Source organism: Delphinapterus leucas, chromosome 15, assembly GCF_059928025.1.
Source record: "Delphinapterus leucas isolate spDelLeu-1000000601 "Yukka" chromosome 15, BTC_Dleu_Yukka2, whole genome shotgun sequence".
Lineage (NCBI taxonomy): Eukaryota > Metazoa > Chordata > Mammalia > Artiodactyla > Monodontidae > Delphinapterus > Delphinapterus leucas.
This window is the reverse complement of record NC_143143.1, coordinates 63,396,956-63,419,885: the sequence shown is the minus strand read 5'-3', so window position 1 is coordinate 63,419,885 and position 22,930 is coordinate 63,396,956. Positions and strand designations below refer to the sequence as shown.

Here is a 22,930-nt window from a genome sequence, read left to right as displayed (position 1 = left end):
TCACGTGCTCTGGAAGCTGCGCGCCACAACTAGAGAAGAGAAAACCTGCATGACACAACTAAAGAGAAGCCTGTGCACCACAATGAAGAGCCTGCATGCTGTAACGAAAGATCCCGCATGCCTCAACAAAGATCCTGTGGGCTGCAACTAAGACCTGATGCAGCCCAAAAAAAAAAAAAACTTAGCTGTGAGCACAACTATATGCCAAGTCCGGACAATTCTAGCAAATCTCAAGACATGGGGGTGGTACTGGGGGACCCCTGATGCTGCCTCAAAATATAAACAACTCAAATGTCCATCAAAAAGTATAAACTGTATATTCCTACAATGAAACATTATACAGCAATGACAATGAACCACCTACAGTTATACAAAACAACAGGGATAGAACCTCAAATGAGGAAAAAGTCATTTATTGCATTTTGCCTTGTATGAAAGTGGTTTCCTCTGTACAATACTGAATCATAAACATTTTAGTTCATAAACATTTTAGTCTCATAATCCCTCTAATTAATATGGGTTACATCTATTGATAATCATTATGTCTGAAATTAAAACTGAGAATTTAAACTATTTATTATTAACTCATTTCAAAATAACTGTACTTATCTCAAAAATGTAGTATACAGATTTGGTGCAGCATGGCGTTGGCTGTGGTATTGAAGTTAAGCAAGATTCCACAAGAGATGCAATTTGCTGCCAGAAGTATGTTTTTCTTCAAAAAGGCAATAACTTCAAGCACTTCTGGTGGATACAGATTTTTGCTGCAACTCTGCAAACGCAGGCGAGACACTACCCTGGGACCAGCTGGCCTGTGGCCCTTGGGTGATGAGAGGGGAGTGCATTGCTGGGACACATAGGACATCTCCTACAGAGGACCACTTCTCTAAAGCTGAGAAACATAACTAACCTATCACATACATAAAAATACAAATAGCAATTTAGACAAAATGAGGCGGGGACTTCCATGGTGGTCCAGTGGCTAAGACTCTGCGCTCTGGATGCAGGGGGCCAGGGTTCGATCCCTGGTCACAGAATTAGATCCCACATGCTGCAACTGAGAGTTTGCATGCCACAACTAAAGACCCTGCATGCTGCAACTAAAAAAAAAAGATCCTGCATGCTTGCTGCAAGTAAAAGATCCCGCACATGGCATTGAAGATCCCATGTGTTGCAACTAAGACCTGGTGCAGACAAATAAATAAACATTAAAAAAATGAGGTGACAGAGGAATGTTTCAGACAAAGGAACAAGATAAAACCCCAGAAGAAGAACCAGTGATGTGGAGATAGGCAATCTACCCAAGAAAGAGCTGAGTAATGATCATAAAGATGATCACAGAACTTGGGAGGAAAATGTATGCAGAGAGCAATAAGCTAGCAGTTTTTAACAAAGAATTAGAAAATATAAAGAGCAACCAAACAGAAGAATATAATGACGGAAATGAAAAACACACTAGAAGGAATCAACAGTAGACTAAACGAGGCAGAATTATGGATCAGTGAGCTGAAACACAGAGTAGTGGAAATCACTGCCGTCAAAAAGAAAAAAGAATGAAAAGAAATGAAGACAGTGTAAGAGACCTCTGGAACAACATCAAGCGCACTAATGTTTGCATTATAGGGGACCCAGAAGGAGTAGAAAAAGAGAGAAAGGGCCTGAGAAAATGTGTGAAGAGATAATAGCTGAAAACTTCCCTAACCTGGGAAAGGAAATAGTCACCCAAGTCCAGGAGGTACAGAGTCCCATACAGCAGCAGTCTCCAACCTTTTTGGCACCATGGACTGGTTTCATGGAAGACAATTTTTCCACAGGGGGCGGGGTGGGGGATGGGATGGTTCAGGCATTAATGCGAGCGATGGGGCGTGGCAGATGAAGCTTAGCTCACTCTCCTGCCACTCACATCCTGCTGTGCGGTCCAGCTCCTAACAGGCCACGGACTGCTACTGGTCCATGGCCCAGGGGTTGGGGACCCCTGCCATACAAGACTAACCTGCAGAGAAACACACCAAAACACACTGTAATCGAAATGACAAAAATTAAAGATAAAGAGAGAATATTAAAAGCAATAAGGGAAAAGCAACAACACACAAAGGAACTCCTAATAAGGCTATCAGCTGATTTTTTTCAGCAGAAGCTCTGCAGACCAGAAGGGAGTGGCACAATACACTTAAAGTGATGAAAGAGAAAAACCTACAACCAAGAATACTCTACCCAGCAAGGCTCTCATTCAGATTTGGTGGAGAAATCAAAAGCTTAACAGACAAGCAAAAGCTAAAAGAATTCAGCACCCTAAACCAGCTTTATGACAAATGCTAAGGGAACTTCCCTAGGCAGAAAAGAAAAGGCCACAATTAGAAACAAGAAAATTATGAAATGGAAAAGCTTACTGGTAAAGGCAAAAATACAAAAAACGTAGGGAATCATCCATATACAAAGCTACTGGGGAGGTAGTTAAAAGACAAAAGAAGGGGCTTCCCTGGTGGCGCAGTGGTTGAGAGTCCACCTGCCGATGCAGGGGACACGGGTTCGTGCCCCGGTCCAGGAAGATCCCACATGCCGCAGAGCGGCTGGGCCCGTGAGCCATGGCCACTGGGCCTGTGCGTCCGGAGCCTGTGCTTCACAGCGGGAGAGGCCACAACAGTGAGAGGCACGTGTACCAAAAAAAAAAAAAAAAGAAAAACAGAAACACACAAAACGGACTTCCCTGGTGGCACAGTAGTTAAGAATCTGCCTGCCAATGCACGGAACATGGGTTCAAGCCCTGGTCCGGAAGATCCCACATGCCGCAGAGCAACTAAACCCACGCGCCACAACTACTGAGCCTGCGCTCTAGAGCCTGCAAGCGACAACTACGGAGCCTGTGTGCCACAACTAATGAAGCCGCACGCCTAGAGCCTGTGCTCTGCAACAAGAGAAGCCACCACAATGAGGAGACTGCGCACTGTAACTAAGAGTAAGCCCTGCTCACCACAACTAGAGAAAGCCCACGCGCAGTAACAAAGACCCAACGCAGCCAAAAATAAATAAATAAAATAAATAAGTTTTTAAAAACAAAAGAAACACACAGAACAATTAGATGTAAAATATAATATCAAAAACAATAATCATGAGGGGAGCAGAGTACAAATGCAGGGCATCTAAAACCCATTTGAAAGTAAGAGATCAGCAACTTAAAACAAGCATGTATATATATATATATATATGCTGCTATACAAAAACCTGCTATACAAAAACCTATATATACAGGCTGCTATACAAAATCTATAATAAATATACATACAAAAAAGAAACAGGAATGCAAACACAACACTAAAGATAGTCATCAAATCACAGAAGAGAACAAAAGAAGGTGAAAAAAAGACCTACAAAAACAAATCCAAAACAATTAACAAAATGGCAATAGGTACACGCATATCAATAATTACTCTAAATATAAATGGACTAAATGCTCCAACCAAAAGACAGACTGCTGAATGGATACAAAAACAGGACCCATATATATGCTGCCTACAAGAGACTCACTTCAGATTTCGAGACAAATACATACTGAAAGTGAGGAGATGGGAAGAGGTATTCCATGCAAATGGAAATCAAAAGAAAGTTGGAGTAGCAATACTCATATCAGACAAAAGAGACTTTAAAATAAAGAATGTGGGGACTTCCTTGGTGTTGCAGCGGAAGACTCCGCGCTCACAATGCAGGAGGCCTGGGTTCGATCCCTGGTCAGGGAACTAGATCCCACATGCATGCCACAATGAAGAGTTTGCGTGCCATAACTAAGAAGCCACCAAGCCGCAACTAAGGAACATGCCTGCTGCAACTAAGACCCAGTGCAACCAAATAAATAAAATAAACAAATAAATATTTTTTAAAAAAAGAAAGAAAGAAAAAGGCTATGACTGGGAATTCCCTAGTGGTCCAGTAATTAGGACTCTGTGCTCTCACTGCCGAGGGCCTGGGTTCAATCCTTGGTCAAGGAACTAAGATCCCACAAGCTAAGGAGTGTGGCCAAAAAAACCCAAACAAACAAACATGATTATCAAAGGATCAATCCAAGAAGAAGATAGAACAATTAATTGTAAATACATATGCACACAACATAGGAGCACCTCAATTTATATGGCAAATGTTAACAGACATAAAAGGAGAAACTGATGGTAACATAATAATAGTGGGGAACTTTAATACCCCACTTACATCAATGGACAGATCATCCAGACAGAAAATCAGTAAGGAAACACAGGTCTTAAATGACACATTAGACCAGATGGACTTAATTGATATTTACAGGGCATTCCATCTGAAAGCAGCAGGATACAAATTTTTTTCACGTGTAAATGGAACATTCTCCAGGACAGATCACATGATGGGCAAGAAAGCAAGACTTGGTAAATTTAAGACACCTGAAATCATATCAAGCATCTTTTAAAACACAAACACATGGAGGCTAAACAACATGCTACTGAACAACCAATGGATCACTGAAGAAATCAAAGAGGAAATCAAAAAATACCTAGAGACAAATGAAAATGAAAACACAACAATCCAAAACCCATGGGACGCAGCAAAAGCAGTTCTGACTAGCTTACCTCAGGAAACATGAAAAATCTCAAATGAACAACCTAAACTTACACCTAAAGCAACTAGAGAAGAACAAACAAAACCCAAAGTTAGTAGAAGGAAAGAAATCATAAAGATCACAGCAGAAATAAATGAAGTAGAGACTAAAAGAAAAACAAAACAGAAAACATCAATGAAACTAAAAACTGGTTCTCTGAAAAGATAAACAAAATTGATAAACCTTTAGCCAGCCTCATCAAGAAAAAAAAGGGAGAGGGCCCAAATTAATAAAATCAGAAAAGGAGAAGTTACAACTGACACCACTGAAACACAAAGGATCTTAAGAGACTACTAGGAGCAGCTATATACCAATAAAATGGACAACCTAGAAGAAATGGACAAATTCTTAGAAATGTACAACCTGCCAAGACTGAACCAGGAAGAAACAGAAAATATGAACCAGCCAATTACCAGTAATGAAATTAAATATGCAACCTGGGGTTTCCCCGGTGGCACAGTGGTTAAAAATCTGCCTGCCAGTGCAGGGGACATGGGCTCGACCCCTGGTCCGGGAAGATCCCACATGCCGCAGAGCAACTAAGCCAGTGAGCCACAACCACAGAGTATGTGCTCTAGAGCCTGTGAGCCACAACTACTGAAGCCCGCATGCTCTAGGGATCGTGCTCCGCAACAAGGGAAGCCACCGCAATGAAAAGCCCGTGCGCCACAACAAAGAGTAGCCCCCGCTTGCCACAACTAGAGAAAGCCCGCAAGCAGCAACAAAGACCCAACACAGCCAAAAATAAATAAAATTTTAAAAAAAAAGAAATTAAATAAGCAACTTAAAAACTCCCAACAAACAAAAGTCCAAGACCAGATAGCTTCACAGGTGAATTATACCAAACATTTAAAGAAGCGTTAATACCTATCCTTCTGAAACTATTCCAAAAAATGGCAGAGGGAGGAACACTTCCAAACTCATTCTATGAGGTCACAATCACCCTGATAAAGATATTACAAAAAAAAAGAAAATTACAGGCCAATACCACTGATGAACACAGATGCAAAAATCCTCAACAAAATACCAGCAAACGGAATCCAACAATACATTAAAAGGATTATACACCATGGTCACCACAAATTAATCAATGTTATACACCCATTAACAAACTGAAGAATAAAAACCATATGATCATCTCAACAGATGCAGAAAAAGCTTCTGATAAAATTCAACACCCATTTATGATAAAAACTCTTCAGAAAGTGGGCACAGAGAGAACATACTTAGCATAATAAAGACCATATATGACAAACCGACACCTAACAGCATACTCAAGGGTGAAAAGCTGAAAGCATTTCCTCTAAGATCAGGAACAAGAAAAGGATTTCCACTCTTGCCATTTTTATTCAACATAGTTTTGGAAGTCCCAGCCACAGCAATCAGAGAAGAAAAAAAAATAAAAGGAATCCAATCTGGAAAAGTAAAAGTAAAACTGTCACTGTTTGCAGACGACATGATGCTATATACAGAAAATCCTAAGGATGCTACCAGAAAAATACTAGAGCTCATCAATGAATTCAATAAAGTTGCAGGATACAAAATTAATATACAGAAATCTGTTGCATTTCTATACACTAACAACAAAATATCAGAAAGAGAAATTAAGCGAACAATCCCATTTAACACTACATCAAAAAGAATAAAATACCTAGGAATAAATGTACCTGAGGAGGGAAAATACCTGTACCCCAAAACTACAAGACACAGATGATAGAAACTGAAGATGACAAACTGATGCAAAGATATACCTTGTTTTTGGATTAGAAGAATGAATATTGTTAAAATGACCATACTACCCAAGGAAATCTACAGATTCAATGCAATCCCTATCAAATCACCAATGGCATTTTTCACAGAACTGGAACAAAAAAATTTTTAATTTGTGTGGAAACACTAAAGATCCCAAATAGCCAAAACAATCTTGAGAAAAAACACTGCTGGAGGAATCACACTCCCTAACTTGACTATACCACAAAGCTACAGTAATCAAAAAAGTATGGTACTGGCACAAAAACAGACACACAGATCAATGGAAAAGGACAGAAAGCCCAGAAATAAACCCATGCACTTATGGTCAATTAATTTACAACAAAGGAGGCAAGAATATACAACACAGAAAAGACAGTCTCTTCAATAAGTGGTGCTGGGAAAACTGGACAACTACATGTAAAAGAATGAAACTAGAACATTCTCTAACACCATATAGAAAAATAAACCCAAAATGGATTAAAGACCTAAATATAAGACTACATACTGTAAAACTCCTAGAGGAAAACATAGGCAGAGCACTCTTTGACATAAATCACAGCAATATATTTTTGGATCCATCTCCTAGAGTAAGGAAATAAAAAAATAAATAAACAAATGGGATCTAATTAATCTTAAAAGCTTTTGCCCAGCAAAGGAATCCATATACGAAATGAAAAGACAATCTACAGGCTGGGAGAAAATACTTGCAAACAATGCAACTGACAAGAGATTAATCTCCAAAATATACAAACAGCTCATATAGCTTAATATCAAAAAAACAACCCAATTAAAAAAAAATAGGCAGAAGACCAAAATAGACGTTTCTCCAAAGAAGATATACAGATGGCCAACAGGCACATGGAAAGATGCTCAACACTGCTAATTACTAGAGAAATGCAAATCAAAATTACAATGAGGTGCCATCTCATGCTTGTCAGAATGGCCATCATTAAGAAGTCTCCAAATAATAAATGCTGGAGAGGGTATGGAGAAAAAGGAAACCTTCTTTTTCTTTTACATTCCCACTGTTGGTGGGAATAGAGTTGTCATATGCTCCTGAGCATATATCTGGACAAAGCTATATTTTGAAAAGATACATGCACCCCTATGTTCACAGCAGCAGTATTTACAATAGCCAAGACATGGAAACAACCTAAATGTCCATCAACAGATAAATGGATAAAGAAGATGCAGCATATACACACAATGGAATATTACTAAGTCATAAAAAAGAATGAAATAATGCCATTTGCAACAACATGGATGGATCTAGAAAGAGATTATCATACTAAGTGAAGTAAGTCAGGCAGAGAAAGACAAATAGCATACAATAACACTGAAATTTTTTTTTTTTAGCTGTGTGGCGCAGCTTGCAGAATCTTAGTTCCCCAACCAGGGATTGAACCATGGCCCACAGCAGTGAAAGCACAGAGTCCTAACCACTGGACTGCCAGGGAATTCCAATTATCACTTAAATGTTGACTCTAAAAAAATGATATAAATGAATTTGTTTACAAAACAGAAATAGACTCACGGGCATAGAAAACAAACTATGTTTACCAAAAGGGAAAGTGGGGAAGGAATAAATTAGGAATTTGGGATTAACAGATACACACTACTATGTATAAAATAGATATATAACAAGGACCTGCTGTATAGCACAGGGAACCATATTCAATACCTTGTAATAACCTATAATGGAAAAGAATCTGAAAAAGAATATAACTGAATCACTTTGCTGTACACCTGAAACTAACACAACGTTGTAAATTAACTATTCTTCAATTTTAAAAAATGGTTAAAAACTGTAGTAAGGAGAATGGCACTGTTTGTACAGTTTTGCAAATCTCTCTGCTATCTAGCTTAATAAAAGAGAGCTGGATTCTCCTAATTTGCTTCTGCATTTAACCTGTTTCAACATCCTATGTCATGCAGCCTCTAGAAAATTCCACAATACAGTCATGAGAGAATAAGAGTCAAAAGGCAAGTAACATTTTAGTATTATTATGAAAATGTTTTTGACCTCCTGGACTTCCAAAAAGGGTCTCAAGAAATCCTAGGGGTCCCTAATTACGCTTTGAGAACTGCCTGGTAAAAGTTTAGTACTGTGATTCATCTTTATCACATACAGAGGGTAATATGCAGGAGCACAGTGTGCTTTTAGTTGAGGTAAATCTTGAGGAATTCAATTTACAAACATTAAGAACTGGAAGCTTGTCCCTTATATACACTAAGAGTCAAACCTCTCCCAGCTGTCAATGTAAGAAGATCACTACCTTATATCATGGATTCGCCACTCAGTATGGAAAAAAAATTTGTTCCTTGAAAATCCTAAAGAAATTGTATTTGCACGAGGAGCTGAAGAATGTAATCCATTTGATACTATTTATTTAGACCACAAAACTTGTAATTTCACAAATTATTATCTTGAAAATTAAACCATTTGTCTTTTTTCTCTGGTTTGGAAACAATGCACCAGGCACTGAATATATTAAGGAACAAAACTTAGTTGAACCTCAGTGGGCCTGTTGAAACTCACTTTTAAGAGAAATTCAAAGTTGTTTATCGGAATTAAATTGATACCATAAGAAACAATACGGTAGGGCTTCCCTGGTGGCGCAGTGGTTGAGAGTCCACCTGCCGATGCAGGGGACACGGGTTCGTGCCCTGGTCCGGGAGGATCCCACATGCCACAGAGCGGCTGGGTCCGTGAGCCATGGCCGCTGAGCCTGCACGTCCGGAACCTGTGCTCCACAACGGGAGAGGCCACAACAGTGAGAGGCCCGCGTACCGCAAAAACAAAAAAAAACAAACAAAAAAAAGAAACAATACAGTAAACCTTATAGATTTTGCTTTTGTTTCTTTGATAAACATTATCCACAACTGAAATCCATGATTCAACATTATTATACAAGTTAAACTAATCTAGACTGTAGAATCTGCCACACTGCTACAAGTTAGGGAATGAGGAGAAGTATGTACAACCTCTCTGCTGGCTTCAGTTCTGAGCCATATACTCAAGCAGCTGTCGACAGTGATGTACTTACCACCAGTGCTAGAACAAGAGTCCGCACCTTCTCCCCAATCTCAGGTGAGATGTCATTGCCAAACTGTTGCAGAGTGGTGAGGAAACGTTTCAACTTGCTGAGCTGCCGGGCACCACAAGTGGCTGGCAACTGTTGATTTGTTAGCGCAGATGATGTGGAAGAGGCAGGACCATTGCTGAATCTCTGTGGTGGTGATGGGGCACCATTCAGGGTGGGAGGAGAATGGTTGATGCCGTTGCTCACTAAAAGAAAGACTTGGTTTAAGTGCAAAACATAAGGATCTCTGCTAATTTCTTCTTTTTTTGCATTTGCCTTCATTTATTCATTTGAATTTTGTAAATCACATGTTAAAAGAGTACACAAGACATGTTTTCAGCCCTCAGCAATGTTGCTTTATAGTGAGACAGGTTGCCAGGTAAAAAATGGTAACAGAATAACATAAAGTGTTAGAAGAGTATGAGTGCTACAAGAGCAAAGAGAAGGGACATCTACATTCTACAGGTGCCAAGGGGAGGGATGGGTAGTTTTTAAGACTTCTTGCAATAGGCTGCATGAGAAAAGTCTGGTAGAATATGTATTTCCAATGACTGGACACTCATGCCCATCTTTTATGTGACACCTCCTTCCCAACCTCAGGTTCCCAAAGAATTTAAGCAGTCAATTTAAATATAGCATCTGGAGGCTTCTCTGGTGGCACAGTGGTTAAGAATCCACCTGCCAATGCGGGGGACATGGGTTTAAGCCCTGGTCTGGGAAGATCCCACATGCTACAGAGCAACTAAGCCTGTACACCACAACTACTGAGCCTGTGCTCTAGAGCCCACGAGCCACAACTACTGAGCCTGCAGGCCACAGCTACTGAAGCCCGTGCACCTAGAGCCCATGCTCCACAATAAGAGAAGCCACTGCAATGAGAAGCCCACGCACTGCAATTAAGAGTAGCCCCTGCCCGCCACAACTAGAGAAAGCCCACACGCAGCAACAAAACCCCAATGCGGCCAAAAATAAATTAAATAAATAAATTTATATTAAAAAAATATATATATAGCATTTAAACAAGATAATCAGAAAGTAGAGAGTTGTGTTAATGTGAGAAATGTTTTTTTCTAGGCTATAGGTTTAATGACCTGTTCCTGCAATGAGATATATATCTCTTTGACCACTCAGAATATTCATGTCCATTAAAATCAGTTTTTCTCTGCCTTGACAGTGCCAAATTCTTGGTCATTCAGTATAGCATTTTCTAGATACCATATGGGACACTTCCATTCTATATTTCTGCTCAAATTATAATACATGTGATAAATTACGGTTTTCCTATCTGCCTGTTCTTTTTTCTTTTTTTAATAAATTTATGTATTTATTTTTATTTTTGTCTGCCTTGGGTCTTTGTTGCTGCATGTGGGGCTTTCTCTAGCTGCAGCAAGCTGGGGCTACTCTTTGTTGTGGTGTGCAGGCTTCTCACTGAGGTGGCTTCTCTTGTTGCAGGGCACGGGCTCTAAGCGCACGGGCTCAGTAGCTGTGGCGCATGGGCTTAGTTGCTCCGTGGCATGTGGGATCTTCCAGGACCAGGGATCGAACCTGTGTCCCCTGCATTGGCAGGTGGATTGTTAACCACTACAGCACCAGGGAAGTCCCTGCCCATTGTTCTTAACAGTCATTTCTTGTAGTTTTAATTTGGAACACAACTCTAGAGCTATGTTCTTGGAGGCAAAGCTCCTTCTTCCCTGATGAATGAAATAAAATTACCTAGTGCCTAAGTGTCAACAGATTTTTCATTTAATCATATCCAGGCTTGAAAATTTAAGAAAGTAAAACTAAGCCTAAAAACATATCACCTGTATTAAGAAGCATTATTTGACAGACTCCACTGCTCCTACTAGATTTAATAACTTTGCTCTGTGCTGCCCATGTACATGCTTCCATTATTTTGCTTACCAAATTATACTTATTTCTTTCTGTATTATACTGCCTTGAAAGACTGTCTACTTCTTGATTAAACACATATCTGTGTATATCATAATTAGCTAAGCTGTTATGAACTGTGTATGCTGTATGTGTATGGCTCACTGCATAAAAGGTTAACAGGCCGAGAAAAAGAGGGTGTCTCCCAGTGAAGGATGCTAGAGCTACTGGAAAGGAAGGCTCAACACTCAACCTCAGCAATACAGAAAGTCAGCTGCAATGGTGTACCATTTCTTTGTGTTCACAGAAAGGTCCATTGCCATTGGAGAGCTGCCCTCTTTTGAAGCAACCTGTAAAAATAATACATTACTATGCTTTTCGCCACCCTGACACTTACAGGGGCTGTTTTACAATTTCTTCAGTGAAAGTGTATGATCACATTTTCTGAAATAAAACATATTCATCCCTAAATAGTCAAATATGGGGGTCAAAAGGGTTGACTACACACACACACACACACACACACACACACACACACACACACACACACACCCCGACTGTCTGTATCTTGAAATCTGAATGACGGCCTGGGTTTAAATCTGTTTCACTTCAAGATAGTATCTTTATCTAAGGCTGTTTAACTTTGAGATAAAAAATACAATTTAAGAAAAAAGGGTATCAAACTTCATTTCATAAACTTTGGCTCAAATTGTTACAGCTGCCAGTTACTCAATTTCAAATGTTTTGGGGCAATAAATAATTAAACCTTCTTTTTTAAATTGAGGTTTTAGGACTAAATTTGCAGAGTCACAGGGTTTGGGGAAATTCAGCTTTAGTAGATACTACCAAAAATTTTTCTCATAAACAATGTACGATTGTTCAAGTTGCTCCACACATACTCCAAAACTTGATATTCTTTTTTGTTCTGAACATTCTTGTGGGTGTATGTAGTACTACACTGGGTTTTAGTTTGCATTTCCTTGGTGACTAGCAAGGCTGAACAACTTTTATTTATTGTCTAATATATTCGTTATGGACTAAATTGTATCCCCCTCCCAAACTCCTGTGTTGAAGTTGTGACCCCCCATACCTCAGAATGTGACTATATTTGGAGATAGGGCCCTTAAGGGTTAAATGAGGTCATCTGCCTAAGTCCTAATCCAATATGACTGTTGTACTTATAAGAAGAGGAGGAAGCACCAAGGATGCACATGCACAAGGAAAGGCTATGAGAGGACAGAGCAAGAAGGCAGCTATCTGCAAGACAAGGAAAGAGGCTTCCAAAGAAACCAAACCTGCTGACATCTTGATCTTGGACTTCTAACCTCCAGAACTGTGAAAAAATTAATTCCTGTTGTTTAAGCCACCTAGTCTTTGGTATTTTGTTACAGCAGCCCTAGTAAACTAATAAAATAATCAATTTTTTTTGTAAAAAGCCTTACCATGACAGTCCTGGAGTATAGTTCATTCATCTTATGAAACTTACTTTGAATCCTATTAATCAATATAATAATTTAAATTCATTATTTTAGAGCCAAAGAAATTAAAATAGATACTTACAAGCCAAAAAGTATGAAAACAAAATATTTAGACTACTAGATTTCCAAATACCTAAATCAGCTATGTACTATTCTCAGAGGGAAAAAGCAACTTAGAAAAGAAACAACCAAGACACATGTGTGTGTGTTAATAGCCATTTTAAAAATGTTGAGTAGTATATATAGAAGGCTTAATGACATTCATTTAGATCCAAATGTCACTGTGAACCACAAACCCAAGTAATTAAGAGGTCTCACATGCTGTAGGAGTGAATGACACTGGCCTAGGTCCTCCGGGATTTATTGGTGGGAGGGGTGGCATAGTGGGAGGTGAGGATCTTGACTGTATCTTCACTTCCACAGGCGATCCAGGCATTGCTGGCACCCTTTTGTCAGCACCAACTGTAGAGAATAAAAGGAATGGAAATCAGAAATTTCTATAAAAGAAAAATAGTCACAACAATCTGAAATACCAACATATTTACCTAGAGGACTGAGAAGTGAAGAAGATGCTTTCTTAGTACAATAGGCTGAATGATGGCCCCCCCAAATATGTCTACCTCTTAATTCCTTGAACTGTGAATGTTTCCTTATTTGGAAAAAATGTCCTTGCAGATATAATTAAGTTAAGGATCTTGAGGGGAGGAGATCACCCTGGATTATCTGGGTAGTTCCTAAATCCAGTATGAATGATGTCCTTATAAGAAGAGGAGAAAAGACAGACACACACACAGAGGGAAGTCTACTACGTGAAGACAGACATAGTCCCACAGAGAGAACGCATGTGACAATGGAGGCAGAGATTGGAATGTTGCCATCTACAAGCCAAGGAATGCCAAGGATTATCAGCAAACACCTGAAGCTAGGAGACAGGTATAGAATAGATTCTTCCTCTGAGGCCAAGAAGGAATCAACCCTGCTGATACCTTGATTTTGGATTTCTGACCTCTTGAACTGTGAGAGAATAGTGTTGTTTTAAGCCACCCAGTATATAGTACTTTTACAGCAATCCTAGGAATCTAAGACAAGGCAGCAAGGTCAAGGGATGATGTGACATTAGAGTTAACAGTGAGGATAGTGGCTGAGAAAGGAAGAAACCAGGTTATAAATTCAGCTTATCTCAACGGCATTCTTTCTTGACTTCTTACAAATTAACTGAAGTAGTAGTGGTAAAAAAAAGCTAATGTGGGACTGTCCAGACAAGTAAGCATCGACTGCATGCCATGGAAATAGAATCAGTCAGTTGTATATAAATTACTATGAATGATGAAATACATGTTTATACATATCAACTATTCTAAGTAAGAAAAATGAAGTGGAGTCAACATCTCTGATACCAGGCATGTGATTTACGATGTATATTGTCCAAAAAAAAGAAAAGTAGAGCTGACCCTAAGCTAAGCACAGGCTACTTCATCTATGAGGACAATTCATAATAAGCAGCTGTTTGATAACACTCGATGGCAACAAATCCCAGAAAGTCAGATTAGGTAGATTAAACTTGATGTTAGAATTAGGTCTGAGCTAATATGAAGAAGACTTGATAATGAAGAGTAATGTTCTAATATCTTCAAAAACTTATCTTTTCCCATTAAAGGGAACTTGTTACCTACTTCGTTAATAATAGGGCCATGGCTACCAAAATCACCTTTAAATTGAGCTATGTTCCTCTCAGTAATTCCAAACTTTTCCTTTAAGTACCCTGTGTTTATTCTCCAATAACTGCTGAATTCAATGTAAAGTACAAGAAATGGAGACCAAAGGTTCAAATGAAAATGTTAAATCAAAGTTTTCCGTCACTGAGATCATAGTTATAAACACAATACATATAAAAGGATTCATGACACTGGCAACAAGGCGCATCTTGGCACATTCAAGGGCACTTTCTCAAGAGGAAAACATCCCCAAATATTATTTTTATGCCTTAGTTTGCAGTGGTCACATTTTGGGAAGAGATATAATGAATATATAAAGTCAATCAGGGTAGCAATGCCCCCAAGTTACAAATCCCCTGACAAAAGTGTGTAGGTCTTTGAGAGCCATGTGAGCACCCTCTGCCAGCCCTTCCCATCTCTGTCCAGGACATTTTCTTTGTAAAATGAACGGTCATCCTGTCTGATTAGTGAACTAATTAGCTATTGCGTTTGCCTTTTTCTTCTTGACAGTGTTTTCTCAATGCCCTTCAGAGAACAGTTGACACGTTTCCAGCTCTTCCATCTGGGGCCCAGCTTTCTGGAGGGTGGGGGGAGAAAAGAAGGAAGGAACTAACAGTTGTCTCGCCCTGTTATGTGTTGTGTATAGTGTGCAACAACCTAGGGGGAGCCCTTCTTCAGACCACCTGCCTTTACAGCAAGGATGCCAAAGGCCCGAGGAGGGCTTATCAGTGAGATGTGCTTTAGCAGTCAGCACTTGGCAGAATGAAAAAGTCAAGAGCAGCCCAACTGCAGAACACTGAATTATATACCAACTGAAAGCTCAGAAACTGGGGAAAACCCAGACTCCAGAGTACGGTTTATATTAGGTTAAAACTACCTATCTCTTATTCACGTCACTACTCACAAACCTTCAACACTAGTATCATTCCTCACGTTTAAAGCAACAACCGTTGTCTAGTAGGAAAAGTATGGGTACAGAGACTGAGAGGTTTGGTGTGAATCGTCATTCTAATGACAATTTTATCACTGAATGATAAAATCGGTATGAATTTTATCTAATCGCTTCACCTTTCCAGGCCTCATTTTGATGTAAGTATTAGAGATAATGCCTAGGCTAGTGATAGTTATAAAGAAGGTGCTCAATAAAGAATAATGATGATTAGAAAACATGAAGACTAGGGTCAAGTCCCGATTTTATCACTTAACTAGCCTTATGACTATGTGCAAGTTAACATTAACATTTGTTCCCCAAAGAAAATGTGTATACTATCAACAATCCATGTGACCTCAGAGATACTGTATGGAATGATCCAAGAATCAACAGTTGCAAAAGTACCAAATACAATGTAAGATGATATTTTTGTTGGAAGCTGGGTGGCAAGAATGCACTTCATGATGTGAGAGCTCTATCCTGGTTTATAAACTGACAAATCCAGCAGTTGCTCAGATGGTAAATAAGGAGTACACTCCAAAGCAGGCATTTTAACCCTCTGCTTGGTGGCCAATACATTCCTTTATGCCATCACGTTTAAAGTGACTTCATTTCTGAATTTTTATAAAACTTAGGTTTTATAAAACATCTACCTGGATCCCTTGAAAGAACCAATGAAATTTTGAGCTCTTTTCAATTCCAGAGAAACTTAAAGTTCAAAGAGAAGAAATTTTTTTTTCTTAAGTGTGACTTCAGCCCATAAACACCACTGCTTCAATCAAAGAGACAAAGTATTCAGTCCTAGAAAATTAACCCTTAGTTTTATCAGAAAGGTTCAACTTGATCCTAAACATAGATTCTAAGGTTCAAAGTAACTGATAATTTAGTCACTCTATAACTGTGCTTTGGTTATTTTAAATATTTGGATATATACGGAAATATGACTGACCACATGATTCAACACCTAATAATGTAAAGCCAAACAACGTAAGCTAAAGAAGAGGGACAAACATGGAAAAATATGTCTGGATAATTATTTTATCCCTTCATGGTGCAAGATGCTATGGATGTCATAAAAATAGAAAACTGATGAAAGAGAGAACAAAATAATAAACAGTTTTCTGTGTGAGGGCAGTGTGATTTTTCTTCCCACACAGGAATCTGAAGAATCAAACATGAAGCAAAAGAGAAGAATTATTCTGTAGCTTTAAGAGAAAGTAATAGTAAACACAAACATAAACATCCTAGGTAAGTGCTACTTGAGAAGAACCTTGTATGATAAATTGCCCACAAATTAGGGCATTTACAAATCATTATGAACTGCTTTTCCACTACAGTTTTTTAAAAATTACTTTGAGGTTGACAAAGGAACAATAAATAGAAGAAGTATAAAAATGAGAGAAGAAAAATGCAATTATGTCAGGGGAAGGGCTACCCACAAACAACTGTAAAGAAGGGGAACTCCCAGGGCTGCAAGTGCGAAGGATGTTTAGGTGAAAGAAGGTAAGCTTGATGTGAAGGATGCTCTATCACTTACTTGTGTGACTATGGTTTTCTTCATCTGTCTCTGAGGGTAATATTTACAACACAGGGTTATTGGGAAGGGAAATGTATGTAATATACGTAATAATGGCTGGTACAACGCAGTAGACACTCTTACATGTTTACTTGAATCAGATGAACAATCTACTAGAAGGAATCATTTTATTTGGCCATTGAGATGTTTATCTATGCTAAACTCTGGGTAGAAGAAGATATGGTCAAGTGCTCCTGATTATCATCTCTGAGGAAAATAAGCTGAGCATAGACCTTTCAGATGCACAGTACAGAAATACTGATCATTCCAAACAGGGTGTCCAAGAAAGCCATTACCATTTCTTTAAAACAAATCATATTCCTAACTAAGAAATAATCGTGATGGTTTAAAGAGAACTATTTTGGGGGGCAGAGGCTAACTAAGTAGATAACTCTCTTTTTTGTATGTATTATAAGTATACATTTATATGGTTCAAAAATCAATATATGAGATAAAAAGAAATACTCCCTGCTTCTATACCTACATACCCCACCTCATATGTAACCATTTTAATCTGTTTCTTGTGTATCCATCCATTCTTTCTCTGTACAAATGAGCAAATGCAAAAATAAATTCTTATCCCACCCCCATCTATACAAAGACAGCATAATTACATTAAACTAAGCATCCCTAAGAATGGCACCGTGCCTTTTGCAATGCCTCAGGAAATGGGATCTATTCCCTTATTCCCCTGAATCTGGCCAGGCCCCCTGACTTGCTCTGGCCCATATAATGTGATGGAAGTGTAACAGTGCTGGTTCTACACCTGTCTCGGAATGCTAACCCTGCCATGAAAGCAAATCCAGACTAGTCTGCTGGAGGATGAGACCACATGGAGCAGAGATGAGTTATACCAGCTAAGGCCAGCTGATCCCCAAACATGTAAGATCCTAACCTAATGAGTCTGATCTGTAGTTAACTGCTTGCAGACATATGAATCAATGAGCAAAAGTAAGAGCAGGAGAACTTCCCGACTCATAGATTCATAACCCAAAAAACCCCCAAAATTATTGTTTTAGGCCACTAAGTTCTAGCATGGTTTCTTATAGCAATAGACCAATAGGCAACTGATCCATACCACACACAAACTATACTACTCCTTGGTTTTTTTGTTTCTTTTGTTTTATAATTTTACAGTATGTCCTGAAATTCTTAATTCCACAACCTTTTTTTTCTTTTTAACAAATGCATGATGGAGGTAAGGGATAAATTGGGAAACTGGGATTGACATATACACAGTACGATATATAAAATAGAGAACTAATAAGAACTTACTGTATAGCACAGGGAACTCTACTCAGTACTCTGTAATGACCTATATGGGAACAGAATCTAAAAAAGAGTAGATATATGTATAACTGATTCACTTTGCCGTACAGCAGAAACTAACACAACATTGTAAATCAACTATACTCCAATAAAAACTAATAAAAAAATGCATGATAGTCCATTGTGGGGATGTACCACAGTTTATTTAAACAATTCTCTACTGAGGAACTGGATTGTTTCCAATCATTTGTAGCTGAATTTTGAGGTGCTCTAGATGCCATGCTACTGACTGACCTGTGCCAGACTTTGGCAAAGAGATAAAGAAGACAGGGCCCTGAGTTACAGGAAAGACAGATACATTTAAATGTGTACAAAATACTAAGAAAATAAAGAAGTAGAAGCATGACTTACTCATGAAGGCCAGGGATGTCTCTACAGACCATTAAGTGGTTTACTGGGAAGGCTACATGGGCTTTCCAGGCAGCACATAAGGACAAAAAGCATGAAGGGTATAGTTTGAATGGTGCCCCTAAAGTTGGGATCAGAACCAAGGGAAAAATCAGGAAAAAGATTTTCTTGACCACAATTTCTCTTTAACCACTGCCAAGAATAGGTAAATGTTCTAAATGTGTAACTGTCATATAAGAAGCATTTCCAAAAATGACTATTTTAATCTGTTAAAGATAGTGGAAAGCACATCAAAATTACTGTTGCACTTATAGGCTTACAAGGCTGGTTAAACTAATTATGGACATAGGACATACTTAAGGATGAGCATTTCCCATCCTTGTAGCTCTGCCACAAACCTGACAATGCATCCAACTTTCTAACAACATCCAGGCTTCATATGCGGAGATGGCCAGGAATAATTGTTTACAATGGCAGATAATTTATTATTCAACAAAAACTGAGGCATAAGGACTCAAGAAAAGATACCAACAGAAAATATTTCACAAGGGACCTTGAAGACATAGCCCAACTAAAACAAAAATAATGTTTTACCATATATTACAATAGGGATTGAAAAAACAAATTTTTCCATTCCACATTGATAAATACATTGGAATTTTTTTATATACAGCAGGTTCTTATTAGTCAGCAATTTTATACACACCAGTGTGTACATGTCAATCCCAGTCGCCCAGTTGATCACACCACCACCATCACCCCGCCGTAGCATTCTCCCCGCCGTAGCATTCTCCCTTTGGTGCCCATACGTTTATTCTCTACATCTGTGTCTCAATTTCTGTCCTGCAAACCAGTTCATCTGTACCATTTTTCTAGGTTCCACATATATGCGATAATATACGATATTTGTTTTTCTCTTTCTGACTTACTTCACTCTGTATGACAGTCTCCAGATCCATCCACGTTTCAACAAATGGCCCAATTTCGTTCCTTTTTATGGCTGAGTAATATTCCATTGTATACATGTACCACGACTTCTTTATCCATTCATCTGTCGATGGGCATTTAGGTTGTTTCCATGACCTGGCTATTGTAGATAGTGCTGCAATGAACATTCGGGTGCATGTGTCTTTTTGAATTATGGTTTTCTCTGGGTATATGCCCAGTGCTGGGATTGCTGGATCATATGGTAATTCTATTTTTAGTTTTTTCAGGAACCTCCATACTGTTCTCCATAGTGGCTGTATCAATTTACATTCCCACCAACAGTAAAAGAGGGTTCCCTTTTCTCCACACCCTCTCCAGCATTTGTTGTTTGTAGATATTCTGATGATGCCCATTCTAACTGGTGTGAGGTGATACCTCACTGTAGTTTTGATTTGCATTTCTCTACTAATTAGTGATGTTGAGCAGCTTTTCATGTGCTTCTTGGCCATCTGTATGTCTTCTTTGGAGAAATGCCTATTGAGGCTGAGGTCTTCTGCCCATTTTTGGATTGGGTTCTTTGTTTTTTTAATACTGAGCCGCAAGAGCTATTTATATATTTTGGAGATTAATCCTTTGTCCATTCATTCGTTTGCAAATATTTTCTCCCATTCTGCGGGTTGTCGTTTCATCTTGTTTATGGTTTCCTTTGCTGTGCAAAAGCTTTGAAGTTTCATTAGGTCCCATTTGTTTAATTTTGTTTTTATTTCCATTACTCTAGGAGGTGGATCAAAAAAGATCTTCCTGTGATTTATGTCAAAGAGTGTTCTTCCTACGTTTTCCTCTAAGACTTTTATAGTGTCTGGTCTTACATTTAGGTCTCTAATCCATTTTGAGTTTATTTTTGGGTATGGTGTTAGGGAGTGTTCTAATTTCACTCTTTTACAGGTAGCTGTCCAGTTATCCCAGCACCACTTATTGAAGAGACTATCTTTTCTCCATTGTATATCCTTACCTCCTTTATTATAGATCAGTTGACCATAGGTGTGTGGGTTTATCTCTGGGCTTTCTATCTTGTTCCACTGATCTATGTTTCTGTGCCAGTACCATATTGTCTTGACTACTGTATCACTGTAGTACAGTCTGAAGCCAGGGAGTCTGATTCCACCACCTCCGTTTTTTTCCCTCAAGAGTGCTTTGGCTATTCAGGGACTTTTGTGTCTCCATACAAATTTTAAGATTTTTTGTTCTAGTCCCATAAAAAAAGCCATTGGTAGTTTGATAGGGATTACACTGAATCTGTAGATTGCTTTATGTAGTATAGTCATTTTCACAGTATTGATACTTCTAATCCAAGAACATGGTATATCTCTCCATCTGTTGGTATCATCTTTAATTTCTTTCATCAGTGTCTTATAGTTTTCTGCATACAGGTCTTCTCTCTCCCTAGGTAGGTTTATTCCTAGGTATTTTATTCTTTTTGTTGCAGTAGTAAATGGGAGTGTTTCCTTAATTTCTCTTTCAGATTTTTCATCATTAGTGTATAGGAATGCAAGAGATTTCTGTGAATTAATTTTCTATCCTGCAACTTCACCAAACTCATTGATTAGCTCTAGTAGTTTTCTGGTGGCATCTTTAGGATTCTCTATGTATAGTATCATGTCATCTGCAAACAGTGACAGTTTTACTCCTTCTTTTCCAATTTGTATTCCTTTTATTTTTTTTCCTTCTCTGATTGCCGTGGCTAGTACTTCCAATACTATGTTGAATAATAGTGGTGAGAGTGGACATTGTTGTCTTGATCCTGATCTTAGAGGAAATGCTTTCAGTTTTTCACAATTGAGAATGATGTTTGCTGTGGGTTTCCTGTATATGGCCTTTATGATGTTGAGGTAGGTTCCCTCTATGCCCACTTTCTGGAGAATTTTTATCATAAATGGGTGTTGAATTTTGTCAAAAGAATTTTCTGCATCTATTGAGATGATCATATGGTTTTTATTCTTCAATTTGTTAATATGGTGTATCACATTGATTGATTTGCATATATTGAAGAATCCTGGCATCCCTGGGATAAATCCCACTTGATCGTGGTGTATGATCCTTTTAATGTGTTGTTGGATTCTGTTTGCTAGTATTTTGTTGAGAATTTTTGCATCTATATTTATCAGTGATATTGGTCTGTAATTTTCTTTTTTTGTAGTATCTTTGTCTGATTTTGGTATCAGGGTGATGGTGGCCTCAATGAGTTTGGGAGTGTTCCTTCCTCTGCAATTTTTTGGAGGAGTTTGAGAAGGATGGGTGTTAGCTCTTCTCTAAATGTTTGATACAATGCACATGCGAAGCCATCTGGTCCTGGACTTTTGTTTCTTGGAAGATTTTTAATCACAGTTTCAATTTCACGACTTGTGATTGGTCTGTTCATATTTTCTTTCTTCCTGGTTCAGTCTTGGAAGGTTATACCTTTCTAAGAATTTGTCCATTTCTTCCAGGTTGTCCATTTTATTGGCATAGAGTTGCTTGTAGTAGTCTCTTAGGATGCTTTATATTCCTGTGGTGTCTGTTGTAACTGCTCCTTTTTCATTTCTAATTTTATTGATTAGAGTCCTCTCCCCCTTTTTCTTGATGAGTCAGGCTAACGGTTTATCAATTTATCTTCTGAAAGAACCAGATTTTAGTTTTATTGATCTTTGCTATTGTTTTCTTTGTTTCTATTTCATTTATTTCTGCTCTGATCTTTATGATTTCTTTCCTTCTACTAACTTTGGGTTTTGTTTGTTCTTCTCTCTCTAGTTCCTTTAGGTGTAAGGTTAGATTGTTTATTTGAGATTTTTCTTGTTTCTTGAGGTAGGCTTGTATAGCTATAAACTTCCCTCTTAGAACTGCTTTTGCTGCATCCCATAGGTTTTGGATCATCGTGTTTTCATTGTCATTTGTCTCTAGGTATTTTTTGATTTCCTCTTTGATTTATTCAGTGATCTCTTGGGTATTTAGAACGGATTGTTTAGCCCCTGTGTGTTTGTGTTTTTTACATTTTTTTACTTGTAATTCATTTCTAATCTCATAGCATTGTGGTCAGAAAAGATGCTGGATATGATTTCAATTTTCTTAAATTTACTGAGGCTTGATTTGTGACCCAATATGTGATGTATCCTGGAGAACGTTCCATGCGCACTTGAGAAGAAAGTGTAATCTGCTGTTTTTGGATGGAATGTCCTATAAATATCAATTAAATCTATCTGGTCTTTTGTGTCATTTAAAGCTTCTGTTTTCTTATTTATTTTCATTTTGGATGATCTGTCCATTG

At 38.4% G+C, this 22,930-nt stretch overlaps 1 protein-coding gene across 2 annotated transcripts in view; it reads right to left on the bottom strand.

Annotated features, from left to right (window-relative positions):
* Positions 1-22,930, bottom strand: part of CBFA2T2 (CBFA2/RUNX1 partner transcriptional co-repressor 2) — a 174,982-nt gene that overhangs the window by 34,152 nt on the left and 117,900 nt on the right. For both annotated transcript variants that reach the window (XM_022592671.2, XM_022592670.2), the window contains exons 2-3: positions 13,122-13,265; positions 9,421-9,662 (exon numbers count right to left, since the gene is read on the bottom strand). In XM_022592671.2, coding sequence (XP_022448379.1) covers positions 9,421-9,662; positions 13,122-13,265 — 386 coding nt within the window. The remainder of the gene's footprint in view (positions 1-9,420; positions 9,663-13,121; positions 13,266-22,930) is intronic.